The sequence below is a fragment of the Quercus lobata genome, chromosome 2, assembly GCF_001633185.2.
Source record: "Quercus lobata isolate SW786 chromosome 2, ValleyOak3.0 Primary Assembly, whole genome shotgun sequence".
Taxonomy (NCBI): Eukaryota; Viridiplantae; Streptophyta; class Magnoliopsida; order Fagales; family Fagaceae; genus Quercus; species Quercus lobata.
The window spans coordinates 90,283,775-90,299,395 of record NC_044905.1 but is presented as its reverse complement, the minus strand read 5'-3'; the positions used below and the strand labels follow the sequence as shown (position 1 = coordinate 90,299,395).

General features: G+C 31.6%; 1 protein-coding gene across 2 annotated transcripts; it reads right to left on the bottom strand.

Annotated features, from left to right (window-relative positions):
- Positions 1 to 374: 374 nt before the first annotated feature.
- Positions 375 to 7,723, bottom strand: LOC115977127 (uncharacterized transporter C405.03c-like). Of its 2 annotated transcripts, none has more exons than XM_031098803.1 (8): positions 7,340 to 7,723; positions 4,943 to 5,341; positions 3,711 to 3,928; positions 3,172 to 3,242; positions 2,981 to 3,079; positions 1,481 to 1,598; positions 1,256 to 1,391; positions 375 to 990 (listed from the first exon to the last, which is right to left on the bottom strand). In XM_031098803.1, exons 1-8 carry the CDS (start codon positions 7,421 to 7,423, stop codon positions 916 to 918), a joined length of 1,200 nt encoding a protein of 399 aa, XP_030954663.1. In that variant the 5' UTR covers positions 7,424 to 7,723; the 3' UTR covers positions 375 to 915. The 2 variants fall into 2 exon arrangements, with proteins under 2 accessions (XP_030954663.1, XP_030954664.1); XM_031098804.1 differs by having other exon boundaries at positions 3,726 to 3,928.
- Between the last annotated feature and the right edge of the window lie 7,898 nt (positions 7,724 to 15,621).

The window sequence follows — 15,621 nt, the reverse complement described above, 5'->3', positions numbered from 1 at the left end:
AATTGAATCCATCTGGACCTCTCTCTCTCTGTCTTTTGCTTCTTAACTTGAAGTTATCCAAGGTGTCAAGGAAAGTGGAAGACCTTAACAGCTCTAATTATATGATCAATTGTGCACATTAAAAACAAATTGTCAGTGTTGTGTATAGAATTGAAGGGGTGAAAAGTCCTTCTCTAATACAGTGGCTTCAAACTTGTACTCAGGCAGTACTGGATCAGGATAAAAATTAAGGGATTGGATTATGTACATAAAGCAAAGCCAGGGTAACCCTGACCAGGAGCACAAGAAGTTTCAGCTAATGGCAGAATGTAAGACCTTTAGGAGAAGCACCAAATGTAAAGGTAAGAAGCTTTTCAATTTAAAATTGTGAGAAAACAATAAAAAGTATTTTATTATGAGAGAAGCAGATAATGATTGCATTGCCACTATCACCATGCTCCCACCCTAATTCACAACTTCTATACTTATTTGCTTTTGCGCATTCTTTCCTTGGTAAATTATCTACCTTTGCTCCCATTACCGATCAATCTGCAATAGTCTTAAGGCAATGCAGATCAAGCTACATCATACACATAATTCCTTGCATCAGTCCAGTACAAATCTTATGGAGTACATATAGAGTAATAAGTGGCCAAAGACAAGTCTCTTCAAACCCAAGGAACAAGAAAACTTTAACAACATCTCACTGCAGCAATTCCACTCTATTTGGAGTCGTGTCTTCGTCAATCAAGCCAAGAAACTGGATGGCCAGATTTCGAATTTGTGTTGCATCTTGTGAACAATTATCTTTTCTTTCATAATAAGGCCTATAATATACGGACAAAAAAAAAGGCAGTCCATAGGCCATGCATCATCAAAGTTAAGAAAGAAACGTCCAAGGAGAGAATATGAGAAGCAATATTTTTCCTGGTGAACTCAAGGTTTTTGATACTGATACCACTTCTGTGAGAACCAATTTGAAAGGTTAACTACTACAAAGCCAAGGAATACCTGCAATGCGTAATTGATATACAAATAAGTGGCCAGTGCAACCAGCAAGAACTTGCTTTCTATACACAATAGTAGCTAGCATTGATTATTATAAACTTGGGATTGGTTTTTCCACTACCACTAATTAATGGAAACCTTTTCTGCAGGGTGGGTACAATATAAAAACTGCACTAGCACTAGCACTAGCACTATACTTATATATAATAAAAACAAATTCCAAAACCAAGGCCCTATAGTACCAGCAATAATGATGTACATCATTTACCTGAGCTGAACCAATAATATAAATTATTGAATAGTGCTGTCCATGAATCAACATGTCCTCCATCATGGCAAGAGGGATGGTAAGCGAAGCACCTAGAGCTGCTACAAGTGGTGAGGTCCAAACAACACCTAATGCCCTGGTAAGTATAATAAAACTCTGATCAGAAGAGTAAGAGCATTAAAATTCATCAAACTGAAGTGGCAAAAGGTTACTCTCCTAACATACCAGAGATAGTCTGAGAGAACACTTCCAACAAAACCATTGATAAGAATAACTTCTTCCACTTTAGCAGAGGTGGGGAATTTGAACTTTGGTTCAATGCCCATAGCAGTAAGAGGCCACACTGAGATAGAGAATATAAATTTAATCATTCAATGTCATGCACGATTAAAATGAAAGAAAATAGACAATGTTATGGTTGAGACTTCCAAACCCCTTCTTGATTTCAAATTTGTGCATAATCTTTTATAATAACAACAATGGAAATGAGATAACAGGTCCTATTGTATAAGTCTTCTAGATGCTCATCAAATAAGATTGGATACAATAAGAGTCATGAATCTTACATCATATTAATTGGCAGTTCTACCAAATGCTTATCATCCAAAGTTAAAGTATGCATTTGATAGAACTTCTATTGAATTCTATTTTTTAAATTTGAACATAACGTATATACTCAAATATTATAGGGGAAGCTCAACAACCCAAAAAAAAAAAAACCACTTAATTTCATTTTCCAATAATGATCCTCCCTCAGATTTATACTACGGTTATAGTGATCTGGGTTATGTAAAAACGGTGATAAAGGTGAATGCAACATACTGAAAAGAAATGCTGCATGCAAAATTCTAAAAAATATCTAAAGGAGCAAACTTGTCCACGGATCAAACACAAAAAAGACAAATAAGAGAGCTATATGACCATCCATAATTTATGACTCAAAAATGCAGGGAGTTAATGAGAATGTGAGATAAATGAGTGATCATGGAAAAAGACACATAAGGAAATGGATTATTGAAATTTTAGAGGAAACACCTAAAGGTGACAATTATGTGCAGAGACGGCTAATGGTTCACAAGCAAGGTAGTCATACAGTTTTAGTTAATGGTTATTTAACAAGCTTAAACCTAGTAGTTCAATTCATTCCTACTTTTAAATGCTCCAACTTGCTTCATTTATGCCATATTGTTTATTGTTGTGCCGATATTGTGCTATTCAAAACTACAGGTATATCAGTATGTCCCCATTCTATCATCCCTCATATTCTGAAAGCATCATTAAACTATACTGTTTCCTGATTAAATATAACATTTTTACCCTGTAAACCACTGACACAAACACAAGAATGGTGCTGAGCCTATATTGTTTACAATTAGTAAGTCAAGATCCAAATTACTTACCAAAAACAAAACTCAAGCCCCAAATTTACAGTACCAAACTCTCAGAAATGTGGTGCATGTGTAAAATTAAACATACATTGAAAATTAAAAAGGATCTTCTTTTCCAAACAATAACAATGACTTTGGAAATTAACAAAGAAAAAAAGAAAATAGCATAGTCTATTTCTAAGATGAGAGACCAACAGAAACATTTACTAGAAAGAGCCACAGATTCAACAGAAGCCAACTCATGCAAAAGAACTGTAGCATATCATATACTTTTTCTTTGGCAGGTATAATATATCATATACAGTAACAGGACTTTGGAAAATCTAGCAAGCCTTACTGAGCCACCAAAGAGCAGCAAGCGTGAATAATCCCATAGAGCCAAATAACTTTTGCACATCTACCCTTCCACCCCCTCCAGCAAACTTCTTAAGAAGCACTGCATTAGTAGTTTTGCAACAAAGACAATCATTATGTAGCATTACAAAAGAGACATAAATATTCCATGAATAGAAAGAGAAGATATTCAACCGGTAAACAGTCCATAAGTAATAGATGACAGAATAGCAAAAAGATCACCCAGAAGCGAATGCTTCCCATTTCTGAACACAAAAAAGCAATCATCAGTCACTGCTTAAGAAACATGCTCTATAAAGTTCAAGTTAATAAAAAACTTAGTCAACCAAAAACAATAAGTGCCAGAATATGTAATGTATGGCCGGCATTTAGCTCCATGTACATTACACTAAGAATGATCAACTACATTTGAGAGCAAATCACAAAAGTAGTTAGAGATTAGAGTCAGCTTTTTCAGATGGAAATTGTTATTTGTGACATTGTCTTTGAAAATACATGGGTTCAAAGTTCTGTAATTCATATATCATCCAAGATTTGCACATACTTTGATCATCAGACTAGAAATCAAAACTTGATGGAGCTTGAACTCTTATTCCCCATGAATAGGCTCAGTGTGACTTACAGTGCTCTATATCTAACAATATAAGCATGTCATTCAGCCACATTCATATATGGTCTGAATGATTTCACTAAACTAAGGAAAAGAAACGTACTTAAGTGTGCTTAACTGTGATTCATCTGTGGCTGATACATTCCCCAATGTGGTCATGGCAACACCAGCCATGCTAACAACAACAGCAATTACTTTAACGATATCTATAGATTCTTGACCCAGACATGCACCAATTAAAAGAGTGAAAAGTCCTGAAGTTGAAGACATCAGTGTTGTACTGGCAACGGTTGTTCGTGCAAGGGCAGCATTGTTTAGATACTGCAGAAAACAAACTCAATTATGCTTCTTCACAAAAGATAGATACCTACTCATTCTGTAAGCTGATAACCTAAAGTTTCCTGGAACATTATCTATCAAATAGATAACAGTTGTGTGCATACATAATTATGAGTAATAATATCTTATTCCAGATGTAACAGATCAACTAACCACGTAAAAGTTTGACAGGATATGTGAACAATCAATTCTTAGAAAATTATAACACAAAGAAAAGTACCGAAACAAATAGCATGGAAAATGAATAATGATTCTGGAAGAGTTGTTGTATTTTTTTTTTTTATTGGTAAATTACTCACACACCTAGTGGGTCGTTAATCCAAGATCTCATCCGCCACCTAGCACTTGCAAGAGGAGGAGGTGCCAAGTAAGCTAGTGCTTGTTAGCAAGAGTATTGGCAGCAATATGTATTGCTCAAGGTGTTCTGATTTGCAAAAAAAAATTATATGCCTAATTATATTTTAACTTAACCTATTTTGTTTATTGTTAAAAAATATATTGAACACCCTGACTTGAAAATCCCAAGAATTTTGGTTCAACAAAAAGAATTTTGGCTCTCCAAACATAATCCTTAGCCCCTTAAACAAAATGAAAATAAATAAATAATAAGAATGAGCCGAAATAACAGCAAAAATATCCTAAACAACAACATGATTAGGCCAAATAACAACAAATGAATAAAATATTCAACAATAAACCCATTCAACAACAAAAATAAATTTTTTAAAAAAAACCCCTAAAAAAAAGGCTATTAGACTATTTTAACTGTCATTGGTTTGGCAGCATTATTTGTTATAATAGACTATTAGATTTTGCATAATTAAAATGTCTTAATGGCTACCCTAGAAAAAATTCCTAAATCTGCCAAGCAAGAGTTTTATTTTCTTAAGAGATTCAAGGAAAAACAACATTTAAGGAATCAATTGCTTTTTTTTTTTTCCAGGAAGTAAGTCAAATGATACAAATGAAAGCTCCATGAAGATTCAAGGATCTCACCTCAGTAAAAAACCAGAGAGGAGCAATGCAAAATCCAAATTTAGCTATTTCCTTTGTAGTAATCTTTTTGTCATCCTTCAGTGTGTCTATATTTTTTGCAGATTCAGAAACTATAAGTTTTACGTCCTCAGAATAAACATCTATGCAAGAGTCTTCTTTCCCTAGCTTTTCCTGATGTTCAATTTCAAAAATACTATGCTTCGCATTTTGTTTTGCAGTAGAATCAAGTTCCATAGAGGTCTCATCCACAGTTTCTGCATCATCTACACTTTTACAACGGTGGCATCTCAGAAATTCTACTAAGCAATCCTTAATGAATGCAACTGGAAGATAAACTACCAATAGAGAGGTTGCAAGATATGCCACTGCAAATGGCTGCTTGTATTCTCTGAAGACACCCTGTTGCATGAATACTAGTTAGGTGTTCTAGCAGTCACAATGAGAATCATACAAAAGAAACTAAATTTGTAATTAGTCCCACAGCAACATAAACTGAGTAAATGTACTGCTTCACTTGTGGAAGAAAATGGCTTTTACATATCAAATATCAAGGACACAGAAATCCTCTACCTTGCATCTACTATAACTTAAAGAACTTCAGAACAATTATCCTTGCTTAAAATCTTAAGCACATTATATTGTTGCAAATGAGCTTCATTAGGACCAAAGTCATTAAATAATAAAGCAATAACAAATCAAACTTCAATAATATCAAATGGTACAAATATAGTGTGGCTCTCATTCTTTATACATAGGTAATCGGGTGAAGAATACCAGGTGCCCAAAAATGATGGTTCTAAAAGCATCTTCAGCAGAATCAACAAATTTTTGTACTGTTTGGAGAATAAACAATGACTTTTACCTTTATCTACTTACTTTTTCAAATATACTTTCCAACAGACTTTCTATCTCATTTAAATATCATTTCTTCATTCATTATTTATTATTTTTTTAACAACTACACATTTTCCAATATTTTTTTATTCAACACCTAATTATTATAATAGAAAAAAAGATTTGAAGAATGAATAGTAGCTCATCAGACCTAATGAGCTACTGTTCATTGGACATTTTTTTTTTGAGTTTTAGAGAGGTTGTTGGAGCCCTCTTTCCTTGTTTTTTCTGGTTTCACTCTCCAAATTTTGGCTATCCATATCCTATTGGAGATGCTCTAAGAGACACAATCAGACGCATTAGCTTAAACAAAGTGGATAATAATATATATTAATTCCAAAGCCAATTAAATAGAAACAAGTGGAACTCACGGTCAACCCCAACGAAGCTCATTGTGTCATAAATAATAAACCATTGAGCAATAAGTCTAAAATCAACACTGGTTCAGAAGATGCCAAAAAAAACAAATAAACGATGTATAAGTAAAGTACTTGTGGATGCTTTTGGTACTGTGTTGGTTCAACTTCCTCAATTAAGATGATCAGATTAAGGGGCCCCACTAAAGATATCAAACTTTCCTTGGCAACCTTGGGAGCCTTTGTTTGTCACTAAGCACTAGCTCCAAAAGTAAAAGTGAAAAACAAAAATAATGCACTTATTGATGGTTATAGGGACCCACCACCAAAGCAAGATGGTAGTGTGCACCCCACCGTTCCTGAAACTACTGGAGAAGACGAAGATCGTGATATTAAGAGGACAGTCAAGGAGTAATCTTTATCTACAGAATCCGATAGCAAGGTAGAACCAACTATTTTTTCATTCTCAATGTCTTATCTACCATAAGTTAGACATAACACTCAAAACCATTGCGTATTTCTAATTCATAGACGATGCAACAACAGTTACCACCTAGAATACTACCATAAATTTTGTTTTTTTAAGATAAATGAGCAGACTTCACTATGAACAATACTCGGAAACAAGTACAACAAGCAGTTCAACAAAAAGGGTACTGCAGAAAACAAACAAACAAAAACCAGCAGGGAAAACACTGCAACAATACTAAGCCAACACAGCTAGAAGGAAAAAAATTCAACATATGAAAACAGCGGATTCTAACCAAAAACTCAAAATTTCTGTGTGCCTTTAAAACTGAACAGGCCAGGGAATGCCCCACGGATTACAAAAAAATCGGGTCTGCAAGGAATTCTTAAAGTTTCTACAGTAGCCAACTTGGATTTCACATCCCATTTGGAATTCAATTACTACCATATATTCCATTAATATGTATTCATTTTAATTGACAAGTGCTCATATTAAGCTTCAAAGTCCACCCAGAGTAATCAGAAATCATCTAAAGGCATCTGACATACAAAACAATATCAAAGTCTGCAATAAAATCTCATTCTAATCAACACCCATTACTTAAAAATTTCTCAGCCATAACTGGCTGAACCAATAAATAACATAGAGACTAGAGAGAGAGAGAGAGAGAGAACTGACCTGGGTGACTTCTGCAGAAGTGACCCACATGATCACAACACTGACGATGAGAAGCAACCCTCCCTTGTATTTCCAACTCATCATATCTACGATGAAACCAAGAATCACTATCTTTGTCTTTGAATTATATAATATGTTTCCCTTGCTTCTTTTTCTCTGTCAAACGAAGGCTAACAATCACGCTTGGTTGCTTATTGTTTTATGAGGGACGTGAAAACTTGGTAGGCATTTACAATTCTTCCAAAACAGTGATGGCTTGGCCGCTTCTACTTCTATCCAGGAATAAGGAAAGCTAAAAAGAAAGCAGAGACAAATGAATGCTAGTGTCTGTGCGAGTGCTTTATGTCTATTGTCATTTGATCTCGGGACGAGAGGGGGGGTGGAAAGTACGTTACGTGTGTCTAAAAGAACAATAAACAAACAAAATAAACGTCCGACATATTCCTCGGTCCTTATAGTTGTACCACCAAATTTTGGTGTTCTTTTATATAACCAAATATGGCAAATTTTGCGCTACAAGCTTGTATAAAATTTCTCAAAAAAAAAAAAAAAAAAAAAAAAGCTTGTATAAAAATCCTAGGTTGCAGTTTCTAATTTATACTTAAAGATTCAAAATTTTGTCAAAATTTTGGAAAAAAAATATCATGGAGCAAGGTTATATGTTGAAACATTATCATATCCATAAATATATATATATAGACACACACTTAAAAGAATATTCAAATCTTGCTAGCTCTATTAGCAAGAGTTTTACTTTTATAGCTCAATTGGGTAGCACCTTTATAGTGTTTCTGTCGGAAAAATCCAAAGTTCGAATCCTCTAACTTCTAATTATTGAATTATAAAAAAATAGCTCAATCAAGAGTACATTGTAGCTCAATTGACTTCTTAGTATTTTCAACTGAGACATTCACATACACATATATCCTACTACCACCTCCTAGAGTTTTCAACCTTAACGTTTAAGGTTTAAATCTTCTTTTCCCCCTACTTTATAAGAAAAATGGAAAAAGACATATATGATGCACCCTTCTCATTAGGGAAAAGGGTAAAGAAGAAATTTGGCCTAGATAACATACACATAAACATAAAAATAGTAAATTCATAGTAACTCTTACTCGGCCAAGAAAAAATGGTACTTATTTATTTATTTTTAAGAAAGATAGCATTAATTTCTAATGGAGACGCACTAGTTCAATCCCCTCCTCTTCCATTATAACTATCAAATTATCAAAAGATAAATTAATATTGGGGTTCTCTTGGCACAATATACCTATAACATGGATTTTTTCTTTTCTTTTTTGATGCAAACAATCGGATTCTTATTTATTTGATGGAGATAGAATTTTTATATTGGTTTATGTAAGAAACATCCACTTGGATATATGTAACAATGAAATATGGCATTTCATTCTCCAAAGTTGAGTGATGGTTACTAAATATGGTGGTATCTTATGTATGAGAAGGCCACACGCTGTGAGGAAAGAGGATCTATACACTGTGAGTGAGATATTACATGCATCTAATACATAAGTTAGATAGACATTTTTATTTTATGTCACCATTATAAACGCACAGTTACACATGTAAGTGTGGTTACATGTGCAAGGGAGGAAGCAAATTCTTCTAATTTTTTAATGACTGTAATACATACCCTTTATATATATTCAATATTTATCTCATTTTTCTAACCTTATTTTGTTTATGAGAGAGAGAGAGAGAGACCTGTATAGTGTATACAAAGAAACAATTTTTTTTTTTATATAAAAAAAAATACAATGACAAAATTAGCTTTTAAAGATATTATATTTTCCATCTTTTATCGTTTTATTTGTTTCTTTTGCGTAAGCCTCTTACTATGCTGACAATATCTTGATTTAATTACAATATTCAAGATTATCTAAAATAAGTATTTCCATGAGGAAACACCAGAAGGTGCCAACCGGTTGGAACTAGTTGTAGAATTTAAAAAACAAAAAACAAAAACATACTAAAGGGAGAGGGAATGAGATTTGATAAGGATATATATTGCATCCTTAACTAGACCATTACATAGTTGTATATTACATTGTTTGGGAGTAATTATTTCCTGAGAGTATAATAATGACATACTTCCATAATATCGTATCATTTTTCATTGTTGGCATGATTATTAAAAAAAAGTAATTCATTGTTGGCACACAACATCGTCAATGATTCATTGTTTTTTTTTTTTTACTAAGTAAGTCAAGAGTCACAATATTTTTGACAATTGTTAATATGATCTATTGTGATTAGTGAATAATAAAAATAGAGTTAATGATGAGTTCTAGTTAGTTCAACTAGTAAACTCTCTTGTTATTGAATAAAGGGTCTAGGTTTAAATCTTGCATACACCAAAAAGAATCCAATCAGTGTTTTGGCTAAATGATAATAAAGAGTAATCATTATAAAGTTGATGTCATATGTTCAAATTTTATCGTATCTTTTTTTTTTTTTTTTTAAAAAAAAGAAAAGAAAAGAAAAGTGGTGTCAATGGTGGACTCAGGTAAAATTGTTGTTGCTCAAATCAAAACTTTCCAACTTAACAAGTTGTGAAAAAATTGTATCCCTAAAATTGCTCGTAATCTTTTATCAATTGTCACATAATGCGGTCTCTCTCTTACTCTCTCTTAGGAAATTGAATATTGAACCATACATATAGTTTCAAAACCTCATTATGGTTTAATTTGAAAGCCTCCAAATTATAGTTTTTAATTTGTAGTTTATGAAACGTGAAGGTTTAATTTGAAACCCTTCCTAAATCCTCCATTTTTAATAATCAATATTACTAGTCGCTAACCCGTGTGATGCACGGGAAAACTATTGACTATAAAAAAAATCCAACAATGAGCAAAGAATTTAAATTTATCTCATCATAGTCATAAGAGTAGTTCTAGGACAATATTATTTTACAACTTTTTTGCCACTACTCTGACATAACAGATTGTGAGTGGTTAACCATCACTTACATGTGGATGTACCATTTTTTTCACACCAATCACATTGCTACATCACAATTATGACAAAAATTTGTGAAAATTTGTGAACTTACACTTTTTCTAGTATGTAAACTATTCTTTTTCTCTTCCTTATTGATTGTTCATTTGGATTCCAGTTTCATAGTTTCCTATCTTTGATATGAAACAATAAATTACTTAATGAAAAATAGAAATCAAACTTAAGTTTAAATTAAAATGAAGAATTAAATCCTTTGCATTCTCAATTATCCATTAAATAAATGAAACACAAATTTAAATAACTACTTAATCAATATTTCAAATAAATTGAAAGAAAACTTTAATGTGTTTTTTGTATCTTCTTCCTTTGTTGCTTCGTAGTAGTAACTGAATATGTCCTTTTGTTTTCCTTGATTACAGATGTTGGTGTGAGTTGTACAACACTTGATAAGTTGATGTTACATTCATTTGAAGTATCACAAATGTAAGCCTAGCAATAGAATAGGTTGAGAAATGTATTACAACATATAGAAATTAAAAATTAAATTTGTAATTTTGTTATATTAAAGAATACGTACTTTTGTCGTTTTATCAAGTTGAATTGCTTTGTCAATTTCTTTAAAAGATTCAAAAACTTTCTTTACAGTGAAGAATTCCCATCCATACTTGAAATTATAGTCATTAAGTTGTATTTAGAAAACAAATTCTTTTCCATTTAGATTTTTCATTTAATTAATGCATATCAATCAATTCACAATTTTATAGTTAAATTTTGTAAAGGCAGGTCTATAGTACAAAAAGCAATATTAAGGACATAATGTGATTGTTCAAGGTTTTCTTTCTTCTTACCTCATTATCAGAGTCCACATAATTTTGGTTATTTCACTTACGGTTCTTCTGTTGATGTTCGATGTTCATCTCTTCTTGAATTGTCACTTGTGATTTAAATTGTTTTGGCATTTGTACTATTGGTTGGTTACTTTCCACTAGCCCGTTATATTACATAAAGATATTACACATAGGATTGTAGAGACTGTAAATACTAAAATACATAAAAAGTGTGAATCCAAAACAAAGCACTTACTAATCTTTGAAATTAGCAGTTTTAGGAATTTCCAAATTAATATGAACTCTTGTTCCACTTGTTGGCGATAAGTTATACTCTCCTGCATTTAATATATAAAATTTTATTGCCTTCTGATTTCATAATATGGGATGGTCAATTCATCTTATTAACATTTAAATAAACCTGCAACTTTCTATTAACGTGAAGCAAGCAAGCAAACACAACCCGTATTAATATTTCTCACTATTCAATAAGTCCTTTTTTAAGAATTTGCCAAATATCTACCAAAACATCCTAAACTTTGCATCAATTCCTAGAACAATGCCAATAGCTACCAATTATCACAATACAACTAACACTAAGTTTCTGCATCATCTGCTTTAATCAAACATGAATTCAATTACTTCCTTGAGAGATAAAGAGTGAACCTCCTGAAGAATTCCCATCCATACTTGAGATTATAGTCATTATTCTGCAAGTAAAGTGCATCAGTTTTATATAGATAGAATACATAAGTTATATAATGATCGAAAAATATTAAAAGCTATAAAAGAAAAACAAACTTGCTCATCAATTAAAATCATATCTAAACTAATAATTTCATTATTTTTTGAGTTGATTGCATCCCACATCCTTGATACTCTGATTTTGACTTTTTAATTTTCTTTCTGTTTGTCTATATAATAATTCAAACTTTCATTTAGATACTCGATAGAATAAATACTACTCTGCAAATGTAACACAACAAAATTGAACCCAAACAAAACAAAGTAATATAACAAAGATACAAAAAAGTAATTAGCTTGTCAAAGATAGAAAATAGTAAATGATGAGAATATCCTTGGAAGCAATTTGGTAGAGAATCATAGTTGTAGTCAGTTCTATGTTCTTTGTATCAAATTTAGCACCAACTTTGATAAGACAATAACAACTATAACAATTACAGCCCATCGTCAAGAAAATTTCCTCAAGAGTAAAATTGTTTTAGAAACCACTTTAAAGAAACTATATAGAGCTTTAATTTTTTTCTTAAATATTCAGGAATGGAGTGACAATATGATCAAATAAAAGATTTATTGCATACATACAAGAAATTATATAACTCAATCACAATATAAGCATTTAAAACCTATAGGGATTTATAAAAAAAAACTATATGGATTCGCAATGAAATATGTTAACTATATACGGTTTCATATGATCTAAAGGATAGGTGATTAGAGATGGCATCACAAAATTGTCTCTAACAGCCATATATGAAAGAAAAGCCAATAAGCAATAACAAAATGCTATTCTAAAAGAGAACCAAGTATTAGCATTGTTAAATATTATGTAGCATGTCACCATAAAAGTGTTTTTTAGAGCATCTAAATCTATAGTTGATGATGTCTAAACCCACCAAACTCCGAAATTGAAGCAAAAAATATATATTGATAATTAAAAAAAAAAAAATATATATATATATATATATAGGCAAAGATTCCTTCAGAAAAAATCATTATAAGTTAACACAAAAAATCTTAAAAGAAAGCTAGAAACTATTAAAGGAATTAAAAAGCCTTCCCTCCACAGAGATTCATGTTACTACTTATATAGATTAAGGGAAAATGCCTAATTTACTTTTTCATTCCCACCTGATTTGAATTGCACCTGATTTAAATAAACTCCTGCTTTATTTCAATATTCAAAGTGCCCGAAAGAGACCAAGACTCTCTTAAGTTCTTTAAATCCGCTCCTCTGTGTTTTAACCCAGTCACCATAGATAGATAAATACGAACAAATTAACAAAAATAACTAAACTAAATCCAACTTTACTCAAATACCTCAATCAAAACCAAATATAACCTAAAGACCTAAACTGAAACCAATCCATACAAATATCAAAAAACTTGATCATATTTAATGCACAAACCAAAAAGCAAAGAGAAAAACATAACTCAAAGACCTAAATAGAAACTACTCCAAACAAAGTGGCTAAATCAATTTGGAGAGGGAGATAAACACAAGAATAAATAATATAAATGCAAAGCAATTATGAGTGACTTTTACAATATAAATTATGTTACCTCTATTAGTTGGTTCCTTGACTCAGAGATTAGTAAAAACTTCTTTATACACAATATTTTTTGTTTCGGAAATTTTAGTCCATATCTGCTTGTAACCCTTGAAACTTAAATATGTAATCACATTCCAATTTCAAATTATTTCTAGAAACATATTACCAATAAATATGCAAGAAATAGTACTGAATAAAGAAGAGACCGGTAAATACCTGACTGTCCTTGTCTTGTAGTTGTATTACCCAATAACCCAAATAACAAAATGCCAAATCCCTACCTGCAAAACAATAAGAATCTAATTTTCAGCCAACATTTAAGAAATATTAATAGAAGAGAAATAGTGCAGTGTAGAAAGTTTGAAACAGTGCAGTGTAGTGCAGATTTTTATGAAACTCATTGCATTAATTAGCTGACAAACCACCAGGCGCTATTGAACCACTAAGCTATCCTTAGCAATGGGTTTGAAATTATGACCATGATACCCAGAAGTCTTCCAATATATATTAAAAAGATAGTTTTATTTATGATCACAATTAAGCTCTTTAAGATACATGATGCACAAATTATTCTGGATAGTGACAATAATAAGTTCTTAATTTTTTTTTTTTTTTGTTAACAATAATAATAATAAAAATATGTGTAATAAGTTTACCTTGATGAAAAGGTTGTATCTTTGACCCTAACTCTGCTATTCCTGATGCAACCTAGTATTGAGAATTCAGCAATTCCCAAGGTCTCAGCCTTCTATAAGCCAGGAAAACATGATGTGAAATTAGCTGTACTGCATATATGGTCACGTACACCTTAACCTCGGCACTATATAAAATTGTAACAAAAAAAAACAAATAAATGATTTAAAAAAATAAAAAATAAAATAAATAGAACAAAGCAACACAAAGGTAGGACTAATATAACCAAAGAGAAGACTATGAAATTCTGCATCGATGATGAGAAAGTTAAATATTTCAATTACATCAATAAGATAAGGATAATCAAGAGAGCCCCATTCAATCTATATATATATATATATATATATATATGCTAGTGTTAGTATAGCCTCGCATGTGGAGCCTTTTCATACATAATTATAAATGTTCATTTAAGAAATCTTCAATTGTTTTGCAGAAGATTTACATATTGACTTATTTATTTATTTAATTTTTATGTAAGCATGTTTATTTATTTAATCTGTTGAAACCATTATCAATAGTAGTTGTTTCACTTCGTAAACAATTGACATACACTCTTGATCAAAATTAAGAGGGTTTTATGAACTTGATTTCATGGCTTCCATCAAATTTAAGAGGGAATCCTCTTTTTAAGTAAAATAATAAAACTTTCAAAAAGCTTTGATTCCTTTGAAGTTATTACAGGTAAAAAACTCTAACCTTAATGCACAAACACACCATGAAATAAATCATTAAAAAAATCAAACCTACTTCTCAAACAGAATCATATCAAAATCTCTTTCAAGACTCCACCAAACCCACATATCTATCATGCTCAAAATTGGGACCATAGGCACTTGAAACACCGACTTGTATTGATCATCCACACATCCAAATTTACATAAACTGAATAATTTCCCACAGCCCCATCAAATTTCTCTACTACTCTTCTAGTCCACAACAATAGCAGCCCAACAGAGGCCCCTAAAGCTCCAAAGTGACACCAATCCACAAACTAATAATCAATATGGTAAATCATTGTTACAATAGTGCAGCCAAAAAAAAAAAACATTTGTACAATACTATCAACTATTACCAAAACTATCTAAATGTTGTTTTCTACAATATAAACCTATCTCACCATCAATACCAATCCCAATATCTAACATATGAATCATAAAAAATTCAAACCATTAATCTGTTGAAACCATTATCAATAGTAGTTGTTTCACTTCGTAAACAATTGACATACACTCTTGATCAAAATTAAGAGGGTTCTATGAACTTGATCACATGGCTTGCATCAAATTTAAGAGGGAATCCTCTTTTTAAGTAAAATAATAAAACTTTCTAAAAGCTTTGATTCCTTTGAAGTTATTAAGGGTAAAAAACTCTAATCTTAATGCACAAACACACCATGAAATAAATCATTAAAAAAATCAAACGACTTGTATAGATCATCCACACATCCAAACTTACATAAACTGAATAATTTCCTACAACCCCATTA

What these genes read in the sequence shown, in the direction of transcription:
- LOC115977127 (XM_031098803.1), bottom strand. Translation starts at nt 7,423, where the DNA reads ATGATGAGTTGGAAATACAAGGGAGGGTTGCTTCTCATCGTCAGTGTT. An exon ending in TACTTATGGACTGTTTACCG is followed by an intron (nt 3,080 to 3,171) that starts GTTGAATATCTT and finishes CTACTAATGCAG; the next exon opens with TGCTTCTTAAGAAGTTTGCT. An exon ending in TGCTGCTCTTTGGTGGCTCA is followed by an intron (nt 1,599 to 2,980) that starts GTAAGGCTTGCT and finishes TCTCTATCTCAG; the next exon opens with TGTGGCCTCTTACTGCTATG.